We start from the raw sequence: 24,181 nt of genomic DNA on the forward strand, positions 1-24,181 counted from the left end.
GCACATTGTGAGTCTAAGTTTGTGACATCTTTTGGAATGTCATGCAATACAAACATTTATGAACTGTAGCATAACAATTGTCCCCGTACATACACAAAACTGAAGAAATATTGCCATATTTATCCTTGACTTTTCATGCAATGAGCTGCTGCCCTTTTTTGTTGAATGTTTTGATGCTGCAAAGATTGACCGCGTGTGAGAGGTTGTTTTAATAAACAAAAAGACCGAAAACTGACTTGTGATCTGACAATAACAAAGAGCAAAGTGAAGCACTAGATACTAACTAGTGCTGCACTGGCACTGCCAGTGCTAAGAAATAATGCGTTGAACTGTTGTTTCCAACAGTCAGTTGCCTTCCCCGACTGGCAGGCCAGGAGTGCAAAAATCAAATAACTAAATACACAAGAAAATGATTGAATGTATAATTAAAATGCATCTAGTTTCATATTTATTTAAATATTTCAATTTTTATTTATATAGTGCAATTTTTAATTTTCTATTTCAATATATATTACTTCCATCATTTATTTATTCCAATACATATTTATTAAAATACTAATTTCACTTTTTATTTCATTCTTGCACTCTTGTTCCCCTTGGACCGCATTAAATAATTTTGACTCTCATTGGCTCATCAAACTCTGGGCCGGCGTGAACTAGGCGGGGTGTGGGTTGAGCGATTCAAGCTTGTGCTCCTTTCTTCCCAACGTGGCAGCGATTGCTGAGGTTCTGTATGAGCACTCTCTCGCGATAAACCCCTATGTTTTGTAAGCTCAGGGTCCGAATTTCGTGTGCCAACGTGTTCTGCTAAGTCTAAAATGCATACGCTGGGTTTAAGGGGGAACCAGGGCATGCCCCCTTCCCGGTGGCAGAAAAGTGTCATTGCATGTAATTGACTTTTGTATATTTAAAAAAAAATTTAAATTTAAAAGTTTTCCGGTAAAACATTGCCTATAGAAGCTGTAAAGCAGACATGTCCAAAGTCCGGCCCGGGGGCCAAATGCGGCCCGTGGTCAAATTTCATCCGGCCCCCAGCCTCTGTCATAAAATCAATAACGTCTGGCCCGCACACAGACTTAATAAATTGGTCAGCAGTACTGCTACCAGCATATGAAGTAGCTTACACACAAATGCTGCTCCTGATTTACCCACTAAAAGGCAGCAGCACTCTAAACAATTTTCCGTGTGACCCTTTACTCCCAATTTTCTAAAATCGCGACAATCAACAAAAAAAAGAAAGTTGACTGGGACGGCCGACGCTTCAAGGATAGGTGGAAATTGGACTATTTCTTCACTAAAATTCTTCACAACTGTGTCTGTCTCATTTGCAAAGAGACAGTCGCTGTTTTTAAAGAGTTCAATGTGAGGCGATATTACCAAACAAGACACGCTGACATGTACGACTAGATTACAGGGATGATACGTAGCGAGAAATTTAAGCAACTTGAAGCTAGTTCAATTTTACAACAGCAGTATTTCGCAAGAGCCAGAGAGCCGAAAGAGAACGCCACAAAGAGTAGTTGCGAGATAGTTGAAATAATAATAAAGAAATAATAATAAAGCAAATGTGACACACAGAATGGCTTGCTAAAATTTGCTTAAATATATTGTTCTTCGTAAAGGACGTCAGCAAAGGTCGGCCCCCCACATTTTTACCACAGCAAATCTGGCCCCCTTTGCAAAATGTTTGGACACCCCTGCTGTAAAGCAATAAGACAACAAAAATGAAATGAACAAAAAAACATTTTTATAATGGGTCAAAATGATTTTTCGAACAGTTCATGTGAGTAGCACCTTAGACGGTCATTTGCTTTGCTTAGCCAAAACCACCTGAGGACCGAAGAGGCAAGATGGATACATGTAATTTTTTTCAAACCTAAGCCTTCAAAAGCAACAACTACTGACCAAGAACCAAGGATTGAAAATGTGGACCATGAAATGCCAGAGCACTGCCAAAATGGTGAGTGGAGTTTCAATTTGCCCCACAAAAGACGCTAATTGTACAACAGAGCCACCACCGGCAGGTGTTCCGTATTCAATGGATGACAATCTTGGCGAAAATTATAGCTTTCCTAAGCTGCCTGATTCAGAATTCCCCTGAAAAATTATGCAAGACAAAAACACGCTCATTTTCATTTTATGTTCTTGTAAGTTAATTTTATTGCTGACACTGCATTTCGGGGTCATCAACGTGTTGCTCCCACCCCTATGGAGCGCTGTTTGTAAAGCAGCGCATGCTCAAAATTACGACAACGTTTTCTCACATTTAGTGCCAGACGGTGTTTAAAACGTGAAATTTTTAGAGTCACTTTTTTTTTTTTGCAAATTTACAACATTATTTAGCAACTTAAATATTTATTTTTAAATAAGAAGTTTTGGACCTGATTGTTTAAATCCAGAACTAAATATCTAATTTAAATCCTAAATTTATATCCTAAATGCTAAATCTGGAAACGGTTGGCACTAAATATTTAGCTTAATATGCAAATTCACATGACTGGAGACCGGAAGTAACAAAATAAAAGCAGGAGCACACAAAAATCCTCTTTAAATAGTTTCTCCTAAATATGCATTTCACCCACATATTGATATTATTACAATGACTCATGTCCAAGAGCAGACTGCCACCATTGAGTAGGTTTTATTAATTTTCAAGCAACGTAAACAGACAGTCTGAGCTGCTCCACCAGCTTTTATTTTGTTACGTCCGATCTCCAGTCATGTGAATTGGCATATTAAGCTAAATATTTAGTTCCGACCGTTTCCTGATTTAACATTTAGGATATAGGATATAAGTTTAAGATTTCAATTAAATATTTAGTTTGGGATTTAAACAATCAGGTCCAAAACTTCTTATTTAAAAATAAATATTTAACTTGCTAAATAATGTTGGGAAAGTGTAATGTCCCTATCGTCCCTATGCAAACCTACGCCCTTGGTCTCCATTAACTCTAAGGTTGCACTGACGGTGCTCGACGCCCAATCCATTTAGACTAGAAGTGTTCGTTCATTCGAAACCATATCATTTACAGTCATTCTGTCCGATTTTCAGGGCATTTACAGGTCACTTGCTGTTCATTTTAGGGCATTTACAGGGCATTTCCTCTTGAGTTTCAGTCACTGCCTCTTCATTTGGGTGATTCCCAGGTCACTTCCTGTTATGTAACTCAAAATAAACAGGAAGTGACCCATAAATACCCCGAAATCAACAGGAAGTAGCGGAATATCAACAGGTAAATGACCTTAAATGGCTCAAAATTACCTGCCATTGCCTGGCATTGGCTGCCACTGACGGCCATAGATGTTCAATCTTGAAGTGGGAGGGATGGCAGCGAATGAACGAATGTTCATTCGCTGCCACCCTCCCAGTTCAAATGGATTGGACGTCTACTAGTGATAAACTCATTCCAATTCACAGCAGAAGCTTGTTTTTCTGTTTATTAGTCATTTGTAGAATATTATTGAATGATTTCCTGACCAATCGATAATTGTTGTATCGCTGTATCGTCAGATCATCGTTATCGTGAGGTACCAAGACGTCCCCACTCCTCATCAGGATCCTATCATACCACAGATACCGGAATCGATATCATGGTATGTTATTGGTACAACACTAATGCTAACATGTTAGATGACCTACTAGTTAGGGCAAAGCTTAATATGTAAATCTCAAGCTCAAAGAATAACTCATTGGCTGGTATTGGCCTGCTGGCGGCAATCAACCGATCGCTGCCATCCGTCCCAGTCATAATGGATTAGACATGCATCGTCATCAATAGAAAATATATATTTTGATTGAATGAATAATAAAGACACAAATCTACCTCCATACATCAATTGCAGTGAAACATTGTTATTCAATCCTAGCTATCCCAGTTAGAATAGATTTGACGTCCATAGCTGTCAATGGCAGTAAAAGTTAAAATACTCAAATGGGTTGAAAACCTATGACTTGTCGCACCCACTCAATGACGAATGGGAGCACAGTGCACAGCAGCTGTCAATCTCACATGTCTCGATGATTGGTTTAGACGCCCCCTCCTGGTGGTGGTGATGGAGAGCGGGCTCCATGTCTGTCAACATGAGAGCAACCCGTTACTATGGCAACGGGGAGTCGTCGTGGGTGTTTCACTGACACTTATCCACAGTGGAGCAAGGTATCCTTGTATTTTTCCTCAGGGGATACTGTGATCAGCATCAAATCCATTTGCACTGTTAAAAGATTGGACGTCTATTTCCGTCAATGGCACTGAAACACCATTCACTGGCAACCCTTCCAGTTCAAATGGATTGGACGTCGCCATCAGTGGCAGCCAATGAGGTGTTTGTTGAGTGAGGACATAGACTTCTCTATGGTTAGGAGTCATACATAAGGCACAGCCAATGCATACACTGACCGGATTTTTTTTAAAAGTGAGAAATTATACTTGACACTATTTTCCAATTATTTGTTTTTATAAATGGCAAAAAAGGCAGCAAGTAAAATGACGTTACCATGGCAACGTGTCCTCGATCCGCCACTGCAGATATTCCTTGCTGGTGTTTTGCAGTCCTGAAAAAGGATGATTTGGGGACTTTTCTCTTACTGCGTCATAATATTATGGGAAATCCCTGCTCATTTCTTGGGGGTTTGTGTGCATTAAGGTATGTTACCATCACATCTGAAGTTCTGTAGCGTCGAGAGTGTTTAAAGCCGACAGGTATGACACATCCAGTCATGGACAAAATTATTGGCACCCCTGGATTTTTGCCAGAAAATCAGTGGCACCCCAGGGGGTGGCCAGGGGTGGCCATGGCCACCCCTATAAATTTGTTGGCCACCCCACTGACCACCCCGCTTGCCAGTATATCGTTAGATTGTTGTAACATCAGTTATGCATTTCATCCCAAATGCAAATCTGCCAGCACCTGCTTTTCCCCAGTAATTATTTTGTTTTGTTAAATGTACACCTTATGCCTAATATATACATAACACAATAAAACAGAATTGTTGTGGAACTCAAAATGTTGACTGGACAGTTATGGACTATGCACATTAAATCATTAGTAACATCAAATATTACACAATACACCAAAGTATATCAGTAGCCGTGTCCTTAAGTCTTTATGATAGTTTTCCCCTGACCTTTTTACTGCAATAATATAATGAAAACCTGAAATGATGGCTTTTAGTTTTGGTGTGCCACCCCAAGATTTTAAGTGGCCCCATCTGGCCACCCCTATGAAAAATTTCTGGAGGCACCACTGCAGAAAATACATAGTTTCTCTCAGACATTAACGCAATTACAAATGTTTTCAATGTGTTTATTTTTTGGATTTGCATTTGAAAAACACAAAAAAGCTAATGAGAAAAGCTCAAATGTACACAATTTTAAACAGAATCCAAAAAAGGGGCTTGGCAAAATTGTTGGCACCTTCAACTCAATATTTGGTTGCGCATCCTTTAGAAGAAATAACAGAAAGCAATCACTTCCTATAACCATCAACAAGTCTTGTGCAAGTCTCAGATAGAATTTTGGACCTTTCTTCTTTTGCGAACCGTTCCAGGTCTCTCAGATTTGAAGGGTGCCTTCTTGCAACAGCATATTTTAAGATCGCTCCATAGTGTTCAATGGGATTTAGATCCGGACACATCGATGGCTACCTCAGATTTCTCAAGCGCTTTGTCTCCAACAATTTCTTGGTCCTATTTGAGGTATGTTTTGGGTCAATGTCCTGCTGGGCCACCCATGACCTCTGACGTGGACCCAGTTTTCTGATACTACATCCTACATTGCGGCCCAAAACATTTTGATAGTCTCCAGATTTCATGAGTCCTTGCACACTGTTAAGGCACCCGGTGCTAAATGCAGCAAAAATACCCCAAAACATCATTGGACCTCCACCATGTTTGACTATAGCCACTGTGGTTTCTTTGTTGGCCTCATTCTTTTTTCTGGCAATGGGTGCCTTGACAGTGTGCAAGTCATGAAAAATGGAGACTTATCAAAATATTTTGGGCCGGAATGTAGGGTGTAGTGTCAGGAAAATATGTCAGAGTTCATCGGTGTTCCAACAGGACATTGACTCAAAACATACCTCAAATAGCACCAAGAAATAGTTGGAGACCAGTGCCCAGTGCAAGAAAAAAGAAGTAGTCCTACAAAGAAAAGAACACAGTGCCAAGTCAAACATGGAGGAGGTTTAACAATGTTTTAGGGTTGTTTTGCTGCCTCTAGCACTGGGTACCTTGACTAGAGTACAAGGAGTCATGTTAAGTCACCCGGTGCCAAATGCAGCAAAAATACCCCAAAACATCATTGGACCTCCACCATGTTTGACTATATCCACTGTGGTTTCTTTGTAGGCCTCATTCTTTTTTCTGGCACTGGGTGCCTTGACAGTGTGCAAGTCATGAAATATGGAGACTATCAAAATGTTTTGGGCCGGAATGTAGGGTGTAGTGCTGGGAAATTGGGTGTGCGTCAGAGGTCATGGGTGTTCCAACAGGACATTGACCCAAAAGATACCTTGAATAGCACCAAGAAATGGTTGGAGACTAAGCGCTGGAGAATTCTGAGATGGCCATCGATGAGTCTGGATCTAAAACATATTTGACACTATGGAGAGATCTCAAAATTACTATTACAAGAAGGCACCCTTCAAATCTGAGAGACCTAGAACAGTTCGCAAAAGAAGAGAGGTCCAAAATTCCATCTGAGAGGTGCACGAAACGATGGTTATAGAAAGTGATTGCTTTCTGTTATTTCTTCTAAAGCAGGGGTCCCCAACGACCGGGCAGCGGACCGGTACCGGTCCGTGGCGCATTTGGGACCGGGCTGCGCAGAAACAATAAATAATTTATTAATGACTGCGTTCTGGCCGATTGACTTTGGCCTGTGCTGCTTAACACACCAATATCCCTGTCTACTCTAGATATACAACTACAGGATAGGAGGTCGTCATAGAAATGCATTGATTGGACTGTTAGCAGTACATCTTCTTTTGTATATCTATGTGCGCTTGGCCTCGATAATAACGTATGACGTAGATCGTCGCCCATCACATTTGTTCCCAGAAATAATTAGCCCCCACACTAGAATGATTAAAAAACAGTCATTTTTTGGACAGATTTTTTAATAGGGAAAAGGGAACCTGACGAGCCAGAAGATGAGCCTACAACCTCGAAGAAAACAAAATCATGCTACTTCCCAATCACTAAAGACCAACGAACTGCGAAGGAGTGGATTCGTGACCCGTATGTGAATAAACCGAGTGATTCCAGCATGTCTGTGCAACAGAAATATCAGCTTGTAGAGATCGCAAATCACGGCGACCTTAAACGTACATTTGAGACAACAACTCTACCGAGGTTCTGGATTAAAGTCATTTCGGAATATCCTGACATCGCTAGGAGAGCACTGAAACGAATGAAACAAGCTCAGGCCTCCCACTGATTCAGCGGGTGAGTTGTATTTTCCCTGCACTTAACACGATGGGCTAAAAACAAATGTTATTTTATATTTGCTGTATTTTTCTGCCGCACATTGCCGGGGTCCTGACGAATTTGTCAGGCGCGTAAATTTAAAAATGACCGCGAATTCCAAAGTACACACTACAAACGTTAAGGAAAGGAATATTAACTTACGTTTGCCATGTTAGATGCACAAAACAACTGCACGCAACTCTCTCACTTAACGACTTCGCCATGTCGTTAAGCATTAATTTACACCGTTTTCGTGTTGCACATGTAGTATGTTTATGATGTAAATTGTTTTTTAGCACCGTTGGATAACATTGAGAGTTCAACTGAATATAAAAGAGGGCTTTTTTTCACCGCAACAAAAGCTTTGGGAGCAAAATTTTATCAGTGTGCAAAATTTTACAGAACACCGGTCCGTGGAAAAAAAAAGACCCAAATCACACCGGTCCGTGGTGCAAAAAAGGTTGGGGACCCCTGCTCTAAAGGATGCGCAACCAAATATTGATTTGAAGGTGCCAACAATTTTGTCCAGCCCATTTCTTGCATTCTGTGTAAAATTGTGTAGGTTTTGGCTTTTCTCGTCAACTTTTTTGTGTTTCTCCATCGGAGAGGTGCACGGAATTTGTTGATGGTTATAGGAAGCGATTGGTTTTTGTTGTTTCTCCCAAAGGATGTGCAACCAAATATTGAAGTGAGGGTGCCAACAATTTTGTCTAGCCTATTTTTTTAAAGTTTTGTCTAAAATTGTGTCAATTTTGGGTTTTTTTCCCCAACTTTTTTGTTTTTCCAAGAAATAAACATCCAAGAAATAAACACATACTGAAAACATATGTAATTGCATTAATTTCGGTGAGAAATGCTGTATTTTCTGGAAAAATTCCAGGGGTGCGAATAATTTCGTCCATGACTGTATAGAAAATGTAGGGAAAAAAATCCTTGAGTCATAGAGCTTATGGATGTCTTTGACGAATTTTTCATGAAACAAAATTTTAGCAATCAGTAGTATTGTACAATAAAGAAAAGCCTCAAGTGTGTACAGAAGTCATTGGTTCAAAAGAAAAGGTCATATTTTATGTTTGGTTTTACATATGACTAAAATCCAGTTTCATGACACAGTTACAAGTACATATAATTGTTTTTTGTAAATATTTAAAAATAGATTGTTGTACAAAGCAGCTCTGAAAGACAGGTTTGGTATATTTCTTCTATTGGCTTACATGTAGATTGACTTTGCTGAACTCGCACTAGAAAGACACAGGAGACAGGCACCCAAATAAATAATGTCGAGACAAAAGCCACAAATCCCTTCATAGTCTTGTTGTTCAATTATTCGCCCGTGTCGCAGCACTACATCCAAAAATCACCAGCACCACCACGCAAAAAAAAAAAAAAAAAAAAAATTGAGTGGAAGGAAGCACATCAACCGCCTTGTATGAAAATGATCGCACAACATTCGCACAACAGGTCAGCCAGTTTACTGGCTTCTAATAATTTTGGATGACTGAAAAAAAAAGCTATTGAGAAACCAGTTGTGCCAATCTATGGAAATGCTCTAGAAGACTGAGTGGAAAATTGCACTACTTTTATTACAGTTAACGTCTCTATGGCATTGTACATGAAGTCGAACTCATTCACCGTCACTGAAAGCTGGATATTTCCAATCCACGTTGATATTTTGAAGTTCCCAGTCAAAAAGGATTGGATGTCTATCGCCTTCAATGGCAGCCAGTGACTTCGGTCGGTCTGTGGAATCATTTTGAGCCGTCGCACTGAAGGGAGACACTTCTTGTAGTGTCAAAAATGAGATGTGGCGCCCTATAGATTTCAAATGTAGTTTGTAAAGAAACTGGCAAATAAACTCTCACGTCTGAAACTTTCACTTGAAGGTTTGTTTCAAAGTTGTTTAAATGTGCCTTTGTAAGTAGACCCATTAAAAAATATTTCAATTTATCTGTTTTGAGAAGCTTTTAAAAGATAAATGCAATACCATGGGCAGCACAATGGTGGCACAAATTATACATAAATGATCAAAATGAGGGTCGGAAGTCCTTTAATTCGATGGATGGTTGCCAATTTATCTTAACTTCATGGGAATGCTCGTCAAAAACGTATTTTTCAGTTTTTGACCACGTGTCTGCTTTCAGCGGAATGGCTCCCAAATGCTCCAAAAGCTTTCCATCTCTGTCTGACTTTGACCCGTTTTCTTTCATTGGTTAGCAGAATAGTGATGCTTTTTATGCTGGGCCGTTTGTCCTAGCCGGAAGGACCAAAAAGCCCTCCAGAGGCACTTAGTGTTACGGCCGTTATTCTCGTATGTGCGCGTCATCAGAGTGACACACCTGAGACAGCCTATGGATTGCCAAGAAGGGGTGGGGGGCGTCATACCACCAATTATTACTTGTGTGACGCTCAATGGCATTTGTGTTGTTGCATGTAGCCCTTAACAATGAACCCACCACCAGCCCCCCTCCCACAAAAATAAGCTTCAAAGTATGACTCTTGATTGGGTTGCACACAAAAGGTGAGGTCACGTGACAGCGCACGCCAATCCTCCTCCCGAGTATGTCTTCACAGTCCGCGAGCGGGCATCGCGTAGTTTGTGCTCAGAAAACGTAAAACGATGACCCGGCGGGCTCTAGTTGTCAGCTCCCAGCCGGGACAGACCCCGTCGGAACTCGTGCAGCTCGTCCAGCTTCACGTCCAGGACGTCCATGAACTTCTTCAGCTCGCCCTTGATGTTGCCTTGCTTCTGGCGACTTTCGTCCACGTCCAAGTGGAGGACGTCGATCCTCCCTTCCAACTCTCGGTTCTTTATCTCTGCGGACTGGGAAGGAAGAGTAAAGAAATGAGTGTTGGACTGGCACATACCGTAACACTTTCACATCCACAAAGACAGATGAACTCAAATTTATGACGTGAATTTGATCTTTGATTCAATTTCAGAGCTGCCAATCCCATATTGACAGCCATTTTTTAACAATTTGACGGATGACTGTACACAAGTTGAAAAATTGTTGGCAGCCCTCTATTAAAGGGAACCTCAGACTCTAATAAGAGACAATTAATCTCTTACTAAAATATGTTATTAGAAACACACAAAATATTGCCATTGATTTAAAAATCTATAATATTTAGTACATGTTTTTGACCTACGGAGGGCGCCATGTTTTAAGCGCGCAACGGATGCTCGGGGTGATGACGTAGATCATAGGTGACAAACTCTGGCCCGCAGTGTAATTATATTTGGCAATTTCAAATTAATATTAGAGCTGGCCCGCCGGTATTACTCGGCGGTAGCGCTGTAATGCCACATTCACCGCTTATACTACAAATCCCATGATGCTCTGCTGTTGTTTTGGCGTGTCAAAACAACGTGACAGGGGCAGACACGCCCCCTCCTCTGTGTCAGTAGCGTCTATGGCAGTGGTTCTTAACCTGGGTTCGATCGAACCCCAGGGATTCCGTGAGAAAGTCTAAGGGTGAAGGTAAAGAAACGCAGAGCCCTATTTTCGTACACTGAATAGATCTTGGCAAAGTGGCTTTTTAGACCAGGTTTTGGACTGTTTGCTCCCAATTTACAGGCTTAATCCATTCTATTAACTGCTAGTCCTCAATCTGATGGGATGAGGAACTGGTTAGTTTAGCGGAAGGTTGACTCGCACTTGGTATGAGGGAATACAATAGACCAATGGGCAGCGTAGTCGCAAATTTTGACCCGTTTATAAAACATGCTGTCAAAATGAAAAGAATTTTGAACGTGAATTTGCTAAATTATTAGATTGCAAGCTTAAATATATTAGTTTTGAATTTGGAAAAAAAAAAGCTTTATTATCTAATTCCGAAGGGTTCGGTGACTCTGCATGTGAAACTTGTGGGGTTTGGTACATTTAGCAAGGTTAAGAACTAGGGTTGTTCCGATCATGTTTTTTTGCTCCCGATCCGATCCCGATCGTTTTAGTTTGAGTATCTGCCGATCCCGATATTTCCCGATCCGACTGCTTTTTTTTTTGCTCCCGATTCAATTCCAATCATTCCCCGCAATTTTTCCCGATCATATACATTTTGGCAATGCATTAAGAAAAAAATGAATAAAACTCGGACGAATATATACATTCAACATACAGTACATAAGATGGCATTTACATTATTAACATTCTTTCTGTGAGAGGGATCCACGAATAGAAAGACTTGTAATTCTTAAAGGATAAATTTGACTTTGTATATTTTGACTAAATATTGCCATCTAGTGTATTTGTTGAGCTTTCAGTAAATGATACTGTAGCCATTTAACTGTTCTGCCCAAATGCATGATGGGAAGTTAACCATGACTGTGCGTAGTGGCACCAATTGATATATCTTCTCTGAGTTGGGAAATAACATAGGGTGTTAACAAAACGATCAACTACTACCTTTCTTCCCCACATTGCTTCCCACGATATTTGTAATTGTTGAGAGAGGGATTGTAAGGCTTTAACCAATTAAAAAAAGGCTGCAAAGGCTGCCAAAATTCTCTCTACTCATTTTACGCTTTATATAGGTAAAACGGCGCCATTATAGATTGAATGCGACAATGCTTGAGTGGGTCGTGCAGCGCATGCGTTAATTGCGTTAAATATTTTAACGTGATTATTCTTTTAAAAAATTAATTACCGCCGTTAACGCGTTAAATACAATTAGAAAACGGTTTAATTAAAAAAAAAAAAATATATATATATATATATATATACTGGACTGTCTCAGAAAATTAGAATACACAATATTCTAATTTTCTGAGACAGTCCTGTATATTGTTCTATGTAAAGGACGTCAGCCAAGGTCGGCCCCCCACATTTTTACCACGCCAAATCTGGTCCCCTTTGCAAAAAGTTTGGACACCCCTGCTTTAAATGGTGGATTAATGTACAGGACTGTCTCAGAAAATTAGAATATTGTGTATTCTAATTTTCTGAGACAGTCCAGTATATATATACATATTAAAAAAGGCATGTCCGATATTTTTTTGCCGATTCCGATACTTTGAAAATGACGTGATCGGACCCAGTCGGTCAGCATCCCGATTGATCGGGACATCTTTATTAAGAACCACTGGTCTATGGTAGCGGGCATGGATGTATTAAGAAGTATGTGATCTGTCTTCGTGCACACTCCTTCGGCTAAAACCCCCGGTGGACTCCGTACCCACGTTCCTCTTCCTCACTGCGACCTCAAACTACAGCTGTCACTGTGTTACCCTGTTAAATCAAAACTTTTTTGGTTCCATATTAAAAGGTTCATTTGTTCAACCTTGGCCCGCGGCTTTGTTCAATTTAAAATTTTGGCCCACTTTGAATTTGAGTTTGACACCCCTGACGTAGATTGTCAATGTCACTCGAAGAATACTACCGGGTTACTGCAATTCCTTCTACGCGGTGAGACAGCCAACACATGCGCTCATTGGTTAAAAGCAGCGAGTACTTACTATTTGTGTTTTTATTGAATCTTTTGTTACCTTTTCATTGCCTCAAAATACTTTTTGCATGTGTTTACCTACCATACCTTTAAGCCAGTACTTCTCAAATGGTGGGGCGCGCCCCCCCAGGGGGGCGCAGAGCGATGCCAGGGGGGGCGCGAGTGACCTCGGGGAACATGCTTTTTTTTTTTTTTTTTTTGCCGTACTAGAATAAAGTGTACTTGCACATCCACTCCGTGGGTGGCAGTGGCGCTCTCATTTTCAAAGTGCGTGCAGTATTTTTGAAGTAAGCAAGAGCACACGGAAGAGACTCATGCAGAGCTGGACTCACGCAGCGACCCACTGTCTTTCTCACGTGTCCGGCCGAGAAGTGCTGTTTTCGGCTTGGGATCGTCACGACCACCGCCCTCACCTACGGTTCTCCCTCGGCCGCCGAGAATGCGCTTTTTTCGGGCCGTTTGCCTTTGACTTTTAATATAGTGGGAAATGAGGAAAGACCACTGTTTACTGAGTCTAAAAATGATTATAGCGGAGAAGCCAAATCAGTTAAGACGCCACGTTTTTCAGCGAAAATGTGCCGAATATTGCCAATTGTCACAATCGTCCCGCTTTGTCAGTGTTATATCAGTAAACCAGTGAGCACTGTGGTGAATCAGCGAAAATAAAAACTTTCCTTCTGTCCAGAGACCTTTTTCCCCCCTTCTATTCAGTTTTGTTTTTTTTCGGTCAAATTTTTTGGCATGTTGTCCTGAAGAGTAAATGTTTCTAATCAATTTGAATTTGTTATTATTTACTGATTTTATTACATTTTATTTTTCAGTATCAAATGGTCAAAAATGTACCTTGAGTGTATTTTTACAGTTTGGATGTGAGTTTTTTTTTTTTTTTTTTTTTTTAACTTCAGGCAAATTGATGCGCATTGTCTTTTCTGTTACAAGCAACACAATGTTAAAAAAGTTATACTTTATTATAAGTTGATCTATGTTACTTTTTTTCTTTAATAGAAAAAAAAGGACACAATGTTAGGCTGAGGCGTACTTATAATAGTAATATAGACGAATGATACTATTTACAGTGGCGGCAGAGAGTTGGGGGGGGGGCGCGAAACATTTACGTCTTCCTTGGGGGGGCGTAACAGAAAATAATTGAGAAGCACTGCTTTAAGCGTTGTGTTTTCTTAATCTGTTGACCACATTAGTCACGTAGCATATTTAAACCACCCTTATTTGATGTTACTAAGTATTTTCTTAAGGCATCCTTATATGTTCTGTCTGTATGCATCTAAACAAAAGCTGAAAGCGCACGGTAGTACTTTGGGTGTCAAATTCGCCTTTTGTAGGACATTTCGCCGATGTAACACATTTTGGCAGAAATCCATTTTTTTCCCCCTCTATTCTCATCTCATCCAGTCTTTCCTCTTCATTTTGCTTTTGCTGCTTGTTTTGTGAAATATTGACAGTGCTGCCATGCTCATTATTTTCTTCTCGGGTTCAAAATGAAAAGGTTGAACAGATGATAATTATGTCGCTAGAGTCTTACTCTGGAAGCCCGGCAGCGTAACCATGTGACCTCACTGCCCTGCAACGTCAACAACAATAGTGACCTACTAGTTAATCTAATTTTACAAATTGTATAAAAACGAACAACATCAAGAGGGGTTTCAATATCAAATTATTTTAACTCATAATAACGTTTATCTTTTAAGCACTATAAGTCCTTCAATCCGTGGATCGTGGAAAAAACAAAAGGTCACTGAAATCACTTGAAACTTACAAACGTAAAAATAAAGTTGAGAAAATTAATCAAAATTAGCCGTTACTTTTGAATTGACATTTAACATAATTAAACAGACCTGGGCATAAATTTGCTTTCATTTAAAAAAATGTTTTATTTGCTGTTACTTTGGAAAGTTTCAAGTGATTTCAGTGGCCATTTTTTCTTTCATAACAGAGAGGTACCAACAAATACATTGTGACTACAATATGAGAGTAAGTCTAAGATATGTGTTAAGTTTTTCCAAAAGCACTGGAGAAAATGAGCGTTTTGTGAATACAAAGATTAGTTTCTACAGATGTCCCAATCCGATCACATGATCTGAGATCGGGCAGATTGCGCCATTTTTCAAAGGATCGGAATCGGGTGAAAAGGATCGGGTTTCAAATTTAACAAGTATAGGGGCCGTTTATATGGTGATTCTCCGAGAGTACGAAAAATTTCAAATTTGCATTTATATGGTTCTGTCTTCATTGAACAATGTCGCAATTCCACGTGAAAATGATGTAGTATTCATGCCAGGCCCTAGGGTGCAGTGCAGATTTACAAGGCTACAGCCAATGATGCACTTTGACAACATCCCCGCCGACACCAAGCAATGGCATTTTTGTTTTGCTCCAAAAGGCACAAAAATGGAAGCGTTCAACATATTTAAATAAAAAAAAAATATATAAAATATATTATATTTGCCATTTTTAATGTTTAGAAGCCCCGCTGCGCACGCCCAATGTGGTGTGTGCGAGTGCCTTTATCGGCGTGGGAGCTTTCCATTGATATGGATGCGGAGCAAGCCCCCCCCCCAAGCCCCCACAATCGAATCCTTTCACTTTGGAGCCCCGATTTCAATGGTTTGCGTCTTCGCCTTTCGTTTTCGCCGACACCATATGAGGGCGAGGCCATTCCGCAACACAGTTAGTGAGTTTTGGTGTCGCAGAGACGCCATGTAAAATGCCCCATATGTTTTTCTGCTTCATGGTCATAGAGTGCCACAGCCTCTCACTCTCCCTCCTGCTAAGCAATGCAGCCAAATTGTCCAGCTTGCGTTTGGTACTTAAAGTTAATGATGATTGACAGGTTTGTAGATTTAATCTTGCCGGAGAAGCTTGGGAGCAATACAATCAAAGACACACCTGTGTCACAATCATTGTTACACTTGCATAAGTAAGCTGCGGCAACTCATTGTGTAAGTGAGAGGCTGTTCTCAGCAGCGTGACAACCTTTTTCTATGTTATTATTGTTTAAAAATAATTCACATTAAGCATGTGCAGGTTACCGATTTTAAGGTTTACCGTGGTATGAAAACATCACCTTTTCAAAACCACAAAAATTTTCTGTCATACCGCATTACGTATTAGCCATTTTCTATGTCCCAATAATGCAGGCGAGAATGGCTTGGAGCGGCAGCGCTCATCCCTCCCCCTCCGGTTGTTGCTCTGTCCTTTGTGTCATTTACACTGCTGTCGCTGTCAAAACTCCACCTGAGCTTTTTCAAAACCCCCTCAAAAAAGTCTAGTCTAGTATAGGAGTATTTCGTCTCCCAAAAAGAAACAGATGGCCGCGGCTTAAAGGAGAAAGGACAGCCGACGTGCAGGCAACACCTCCAACATGATTTCACATTTACGTGACCATCATCCGTCACTTTACACAAAATTTAAGGTAAGTAAATGTCATGAACGTTTCCCACCAGATACGACTTCATATAGCGTGTTTCGTGTGTCTAGCGATGGTAAAACAAATACTATAACGTAAGCTTGTTAACGTGGCTAGTTAGCATGCCAAGACGGCTAAATAGTTTTCTCTCTATTAGCGGGCTTTTGTAAAGTCTTTGGTCATTGTAAACATCTGTTCAAAATAAATGTTCATAATACAGCCTTTGGTGTTTTTTCTCTCTGGTGACTGTTGAGAGAAGGTGTGTGTATGTGTGTATAATGTGTAAATAATTATACAAGTCATACACGTGGGCTGTCTCTTGCCCTAACTCTCCAATATTAATTATTATTAATATCCCTGCCTGTTACATTTACATGTTTTGGGGTGAAATAGATTCTTTCAGTGGCTATGATAGATGTCCAATCGAGTTGAACCTGGAGGTCAATCAGTGAATGATCATGTTTCAGTGCCATTGATGGGGATAGATGTCCAATCCATGTGAAAAATATCAGTGTCAATGGCAGTCAATGAGTTCATGGTATATCCATGAATTTCTATGGGGAAAGAGGAATTCAAATACCAATGAGTTGCTGACTGAAATTAAGTCTTGTCAGTGCTTTACGTTGAAGTCAGGACAGTTTGGAGAAATAGAGAGGCTTTAAATGATGAAATAATGACTGATTTTTTTGGGGGGGGACAATAAGGGGCACCCACTAAATTTTACAATAAAATTTGTATTTGTTCATAAATAAGCATCACCAGATTATACACCACAGGTGTCCACATTGTATTATGAGATACACTTACCAAAAGTAAGAGGAATTTAATTTTTATGATTTTTTTTTTCTTTCTTTCTTTTTTTTTTAATGTTAATTTGATTAAGTGCATTTGTTAAGTGTTAACAGTATTCACCCCTGTGAATATTTGGGTCATTTGTTCTCAAAGATCTATTTAAATCTTAAAAAAAAAAATTATATATATATATATATATATATATATATATATATATATATATATATTCGCATAATACTATTCCCCACAATTATGCGAATACAATGCTATAATCAAAATATTTGAATTGCAAAGTCTCTAATTAATAAATCTGTTAAATGGTGCTCCATCCCTTGTTTATTTAAGTATTTCTGTGAGGGGAAGGTGAAGTCCAGACATTCAGGCAACACTTTAATGCCAAAGATACCAATGAAGGGAGGAGTTTAAAATAGGAGTGCTAAATAGGTGCTGCACCCACATGGCTGAGAGATCCAGTTGGCTCCTGAAACTTTATCTGCCCTGGCGGTGTCACGTTTGAGGACAGGAGAGACACACAAGTGCAAACACAGGCATGTTTAAAATGGGCGAGGAATTCAATTTAAAAAAAAATCAGCTGTAGACAAGTATTAGAGGAATAAAACGTTGTCATTTTAGAAGCCATTGGAGCGGAGGAGACAGCTCTAACTCTTTGTTGTTGTTCATCCAGTTGAGGAACTCCAGCGCATGTCATTGTTGTTTTCATTCCGCCCGCCCGGCCAGCCCAAGAGGCGGCAGCGGCTCATAGTGTCGCTCGGGTTTATTTCCAACTTTGACTTGGAGTGCGGCCACAGGTGCCGTGATGTCACACCTGGCACGCACACTCTTGCACTACTGGTTTTAAGAACAGGTGCTCCTTTGTTTAGAAAAAAAATGGTGATGGAAAGGGGTAGGCGGGGCTTTGTGGACCAACCACACACCTAAAATCCGATGCAAATACAACATTTCGTAGTTGCAAATGCCTTTTTACACAGTTGAGATCTTAATCTTTACCTGTAGTTTGGAAGTGACGCTCTCGCATTCGGCCATTAGTATAGGAATGGTCTCTGCCTGCTTCCTCAAATTTTCCAGCTCCTGCATTAAGATGAAAAAAAACAGACATGTACAGTATAGTGCATGATAACCACTTTATATTTTTGTTGAGTTTATTATGAAAAGTATTTTGTGCATCTGTGAAAAGCGCTTATATAATTCAAATGTATAGTACGTAGCACAGGGGTCCCCAAACTTTTTCCTGTGAGGGCCACATAACTTTTCCCTTCTCTGATGAGGGGCCGGGTCAGTTTGTAACAGAAAAAGTGTGACGATTGCAGGAGTGCCTAAATGTAAAAAGTTATTGTTTTTCAGAAAGCCACAATCAAATAACCCTTTCTGGATTCTTCATGGAACAAAAGTAAATACAATAAAAAATATAATTCAATATAATAATAATAAATAATAATAACACTATTAATTAAATAGATAATAACCAAATAACCCTCTCTGAGTTCTTCACAGAAAAAGGTCAGGAAATAAATAACACTATTGAGAAAAAAAAAAATTCAGCTCGACCAAATGTGGAGTCGGGCCGTAGTTTGGGGACCCCTGACTTAGCGCTTAACCCTTTATATATTTAAATAAAATTTCAAATATAACTTTTTTTACTCAAATTTTGTAAATATATTTTTTAATGAAGTAGTTTATTAATGAATTAATAAAATGAAAACAAAAAAAAACTAAATTAAGAAAACTAAAATGGATTTAAAATACAGATACACACTCTGGTATGACCCCAATAACACTTTAAAGTCGATTTTGCCTCTTGCACCCCATATTATTTAACTCACGATACATGTTAAATTTACTTTAACTGCTAAATGCTCATCGTGCAGTGCCATTGACGGTATTAGACGTGTAATCCGTTTTGACTGGGACAAATTAATATTCCCAGTCAAAATGCACCACCAATAGCAACCAACAAGTCAAAATGTGCCTTTAAAATCTTAAAAAAGTTAAAAAAGGAAAAACGACCTCTTGGCATATTTCATGTACTTTCTGTAAACAATCCGCCCTGAAATAGGCCTCTCGCGATAACAAATCTTAGTAGGCGAAATATTGTCTCATACATTATTGCCGATATGCGATATTATTGTCAATTTTTTAAAATCAATTCAACCACTAATGTAGTGACAATACATCCTAATAAATCACCTATTCAAATGCAATAAATTGTTATTAAATAGAACACAAACTATATTAAAAATAATATTTAAAAAAAGAACACACACACACACACACACACAATGCATAACGAGTCATTTGAAAGCTAGCTACTGTAAGTGCAGAATATGAAATAGATGAGAAACCCAATGCCATTTTTGTTCTCTGCCAATTGGAGTCCATCAAAAGTGTTTACACAGTATTTGATCCATAACGACTGTCATTTTGTCCTGCAAAGTGCACAAGTTAGCAAATTTGAAGCCAAAATACTCATTGCCAATCAGATATTTCATAAAGGTTATCATTTCAAAGCTATTCTTAGTGTGGAATCTGAAGTATGTGGGATTAGCTCCCGAAATTGTTATTTATATGTTGAATATGATGTGCTTTTATTTTGAAATTTACCCCGAAAATACGTTCGCTAAACTGCTAACTTTACACTCCGGAAAAAAAAGCGCACTCCTCTTTACGTCATGCATGTTGTGTCAGTAAAAGGTTTTTTTCATTTTTTCGTCTGCAAATGCTGTTAACCAGCGATTTTTCATGTTGGAAATGTCACTTTTTAAATGCAATTTTACACTTTGGAGAAGACTACTAATGTTTTATAACAGGCTAAAGTGGTTAGTAGAGGTGTGCGAAATTTCCAAATCAGATTACTCGCGATTCGGCCGTGGAAGATTCAAGAACGATTCATAAACATCCAAATTCCGATAATTGAAATATTCCAAGTAGAGTGGAACTAGACAGTCAGCGCGGTCTTTGGAATGCAATGAGGAAGGGGCCGAGAGTAAACATCGTGCTGAACTCATGCCGCTAGATAAAAAAAAAAAAAAAAAAAAAAAAAAAAAAAACAATACCTGACTGCGACCGACAGCTTTCACAAACTACGTCCACATAATGCTACGGTAAATATCATGTATAAAGAACGAGATGCGAAATGACAGACTCGGCGGCATTAGTAAACAACCACCATCTTAAAGCAGTACAGGGTGACCCAAAAAAAAGTTTACACTGCCATAATACAACTTAAATGCCATGTTTATTCATCTTAGAATTAGAATTTAATCACAAATTATACATTATTGTAAAGAACATGTACAGTACACTCTATTTTTCAATGTGTCCTCCCTTAAGTGTCACAACAGCCTCCAGGTGCCTGCGGAACGCTTCTTTATGTAGGATGCTGTCATCTTTTCCCAAGATCTAACAATGGACCTCTCCAAGGCTGCCACAGAAGTTTGTGGCTTCTTACTAGGCCTGTCGCGATAACAAATTTTTGTGTGCGATAATTTATCTCATAAATTATTGCAATATGCGATATTATTGCGCCCCCCCAATTTTTTTTAAAAACAATTTACAATAACACAGTGAGAATACAGTATATATTAATAGATCAAGCACACCCATTTAAACGCAATATTTACTCTTAAATCCAAAAATACTTTTTAAGAAATCACAACTATAAACAATAGACCATGCCTCTTAAGTAAAAGAACAATATTAATACCGCACAGAAACACAGCATAAATAAAATGTGTTTTTCAAGAAAAAATAAAATAAAATTGCACTTAATAACTTAAGCATTTCGGCAAATGAAATCCTTTCCCCTCATAGCTTCTGCAATGGTGTTCCACAGGGATGCAACAATACAGTTAAGTCACGGTTCGGTACGATTTTCGATACGGGGGACACAATTTTCGATCCGATTCAATACATTTAATGTTGCTAACGAGCAAAAATTAAATTGGCATCATATAAACAAGCATTTTAGTGCATAATATTTATGTGCTTACGTCTTGCTGATCTGAAAAAGTTTTGTATAAATGTGCTGAGAACAATTTTTACTGTTTGTAAAGTGAGGCTGGGCACACTGTTGATTGCTACAGCTCTCTTAGCAGCTAGGTTTACTACATGAGCAAGACATCCTATTTATGGTCCGAATCCATCTGTGTCACGTACTGAATTAACAAAATTTGCAACATTATCTATAGTCACTGGTATGGATTGATTTGGCCTTCTTAACTTCCATTCAGTCATGACAGTTTAGAATTCATCCATGTAGTATATGGACTACATGTCCCATAATCACTCTGGGCTCACGTAGCCAATGGCATGGGACGTAGCACATCTAGTTTGCTATTTCATGATATCTAGTGTGTGCGCGCATTAAAAAAGTTAGCAAATGCCGCTGAAGTCACGTCTGCTCATTACTGCACAACACCAGCATATGACAATCGACTTTCATAAACAGGACGAGTTTGAAGCACAGCGCTCTTAATTTGCCACTCAATGTTCATCATTTCCGTTGTCAAAGCGAGGTTGTTTGTAGCAGCCAAGTCGGTAACAATGTTTGGCGGACTTTGTTGTAAATATCCGGCGTTGTGCCGAAAAATAGCCGCCCCCGCGTGAAATGTCACCCCTGACAGGAGCGCCCACACGTCAACAACACCGGCCGGAGATGGTCCGCAGTCAATCCGAAGCACTGACGCGGCCGGTATACGTTGAACAATAGGATATAATGGGAACGATTGGCTCCAGCGCTATTTTTTGCCGGACCTGGAACGAAGACGCATTTTGCGCAGCTCGTAACAAGGAATCCGAACTTTTAACAGCACGTCTGCCACACGCGCGCACGCACGTGCACGCGAGGCGATAAATCGCAACAGAAAAATTACTGCCTTCATTTTTATTTATCATGCGATAAATGGAATTATTGCATATTGCGACAGGCTTACTTCTTACAGGCACTGTCCTCCACAGTTGCCCATATGCTATAATCCAGGGGATTGAGATCTGGACTCTGGGGTAGCCACATGTCACCTTGACAATCAATTTTTTTGGTCCGCACAGATCGGCACTTCCAGACCCAGGTTTTCGTGAGGCTGTTCCAATATCTTTCAGCTTCTTTTTAACTTTGTAGACTGCACATCTGGATATTCTCAGATTTGCTGCAATCTCAGTAGGTGTCAGACCGGCACGCAGCAATTCAGGTACAGCTAAAGTTTTCTTCATTTTCAGCAGAAGCACAGGAATTGTAGAGACGAGAGATTACCAGCTGCATTGAGTGACCTTAATGCATCACTTAAGCATGACAACCTATTTAGATATGTTTCAATGGCTTTTAAACAAGCAGTCAACTGAGTGTAAACTTTTTTTTGTTCAAGTCATACACGCTGTTATAAATGTTCATACTTGAATTCTTATTGCTTACAATACATTTTTATAAACTTAATGTTTAGACTGCATGTACAATTGTTAAATACAGTATATGAAATTGAATGCTGGTAAATAAATCAACAAGAAACAGTTAATCTGTATTTCATGCATTGATTCAGATTTTCAAATTATATAACAGTACGCTTGGGCGAATTTATCGTCATTTATCGTTATCGAGATAAATCTGCTCAATTTATCGTGATACATGTTTAAGGCCATATCGCCCAGCCCTACTTAGTACATTGTCTTTTTTCCATTAGCCTCAATGTAGCAATGTTAATGTTTTACAATGTTTAGTATAGATGTGTTTCCATATTTTGTATGTCTGTCTTAACTTTAATTCTACGGCGTGTTGATGACCAACTAACATCTGTGAAAGGACTGGAGTCTCATATGCCATGAACACGCACGTGTGTCGAGTGCACTAAGCACACGCAAACACACGAATGCACAAATGTATGCATGCACGCACGCGGTGATAAATCGCAGCCATGAAAATACCGCCCTTATTTTTATTTACCGTGCAATAAATTGACTTATTGCATATCGCGACAGGCTTACCCTGAAACTTGCTATCCATCGCTGCTTTACGAAAAACGCTTGATAACAGATCAATAGTGATGATAATCTGGCATTTGTAATCACCTGCAGCAGTTTGTGTGAGCTACTTCGTGACTGGCCGGTGTGTGCCCACCACCCCAGGAAACGGTGTGTGTGCATGTGTTTCTAGGAGAAGCGAGTCACCGGGCAGATGAGCTTCTGCGGGCCATCTGCTCCCTCACTAGCATTTCAAACGCACTCCTGTGGGTCAGTGTTGGCGCATCATGGCTGGAAACACTGCAGCTTCTTACTGGTCAATCATCCTCTGATCTTTTATGAAATAAGATCTGATATGCACTATTCACGAAGTGATAGGGAATTTCAGAATTAACTGCAAAGTGAACTTCATTTGACTTTTTATCTACACTTCACGTATCAGCCGCTCTTACATGAAGTTCTAAAAATTGGTAAATTGGGATGCTACTAAGTCAAGGTAGCACTGTATTTAACTGCAGTAGGAAAAATACATTGATGATGACAAATGAAGTGATTCTAAAGCTTGGACAGGACAAGAACAAATTCCCGAGACAGTCTTCACCATCTAATGACCTCCTGAGGGAGCGAGACTGCAACTTAGTGTGACAAGGAATTTCATCCGCGCTCACCTGCTCTTTGTCGTTCAGCTCGGCCTCCAACTCCTGCACGCGTACACCCAGTTGAGCGTTTCGCTGCTTCTCTTGACTGGCCTCGTTACACTGAACCTCCAGGTCGGCGATCTAAATGCACATCGGCGAGAATGTCATCAGTTCACGTGGGAAGAACTTTGTGATAGTTGTGGATGTTACCTTCGCCCTGAGCGTGTCACTCTCCTCCTTGGAAGCGCTGAGTTGTTTCTTCCAGCTCTCGACATTAGCAGAGGACTCCTGCAGCGCGTCAACCAGCCTGGCATTATTCTCTCTTAACGTCTGCAGCTCAGTTTCCAAGTTCTTGGCGTTGCTGTTGCTGCTCCAGCAGGAACATTAAGAAAGGAGAAAACCATGAAACTAAATTATTCCCTTAATGGAGTCATATTTAAATGGGCGACC

The 24,181-nt window shown here is 39.7% G+C and overlaps 1 protein-coding gene across 4 annotated transcripts in view; it reads right to left on the reverse strand.

Annotated features, from left to right (window-relative positions):
- Positions 1–5,770: 5,770 nt before the first annotated feature.
- Positions 5,771–24,181, reverse strand: part of homer2 (homer scaffold protein 2) — a 67,481-nt gene continuing 49,070 nt past the window's right edge. For 3 of the 4 annotated variants that reach the window (XM_057837124.1, XM_057837113.1, XM_057837104.1), the window contains exons 6-9: positions 23,942–24,098; positions 23,762–23,872; positions 18,135–18,215; positions 5,771–10,286 (exon numbers count right to left, since the gene is read on the reverse strand). In XM_057837124.1, the coding sequence (XP_057693107.1) occupies positions 10,098–10,286; positions 18,135–18,215; positions 23,762–23,872; positions 23,942–24,098 (538 nt within the window). In that variant the 3' untranslated portion in view covers positions 5,771–10,097. The remainder of the gene's footprint in view (positions 10,287–18,134; positions 18,216–23,761; positions 23,873–23,941; positions 24,099–24,181) is intronic. The other variant, XM_057837118.1, reaches the window with a different exon arrangement.

Source organism: Corythoichthys intestinalis, chromosome 1 (genome assembly GCF_030265065.1).
Source record: "Corythoichthys intestinalis isolate RoL2023-P3 chromosome 1, ASM3026506v1, whole genome shotgun sequence".
In the NCBI taxonomy this organism is placed as follows: Eukaryota; Metazoa; Chordata; class Actinopteri; order Syngnathiformes; family Syngnathidae; genus Corythoichthys; species Corythoichthys intestinalis.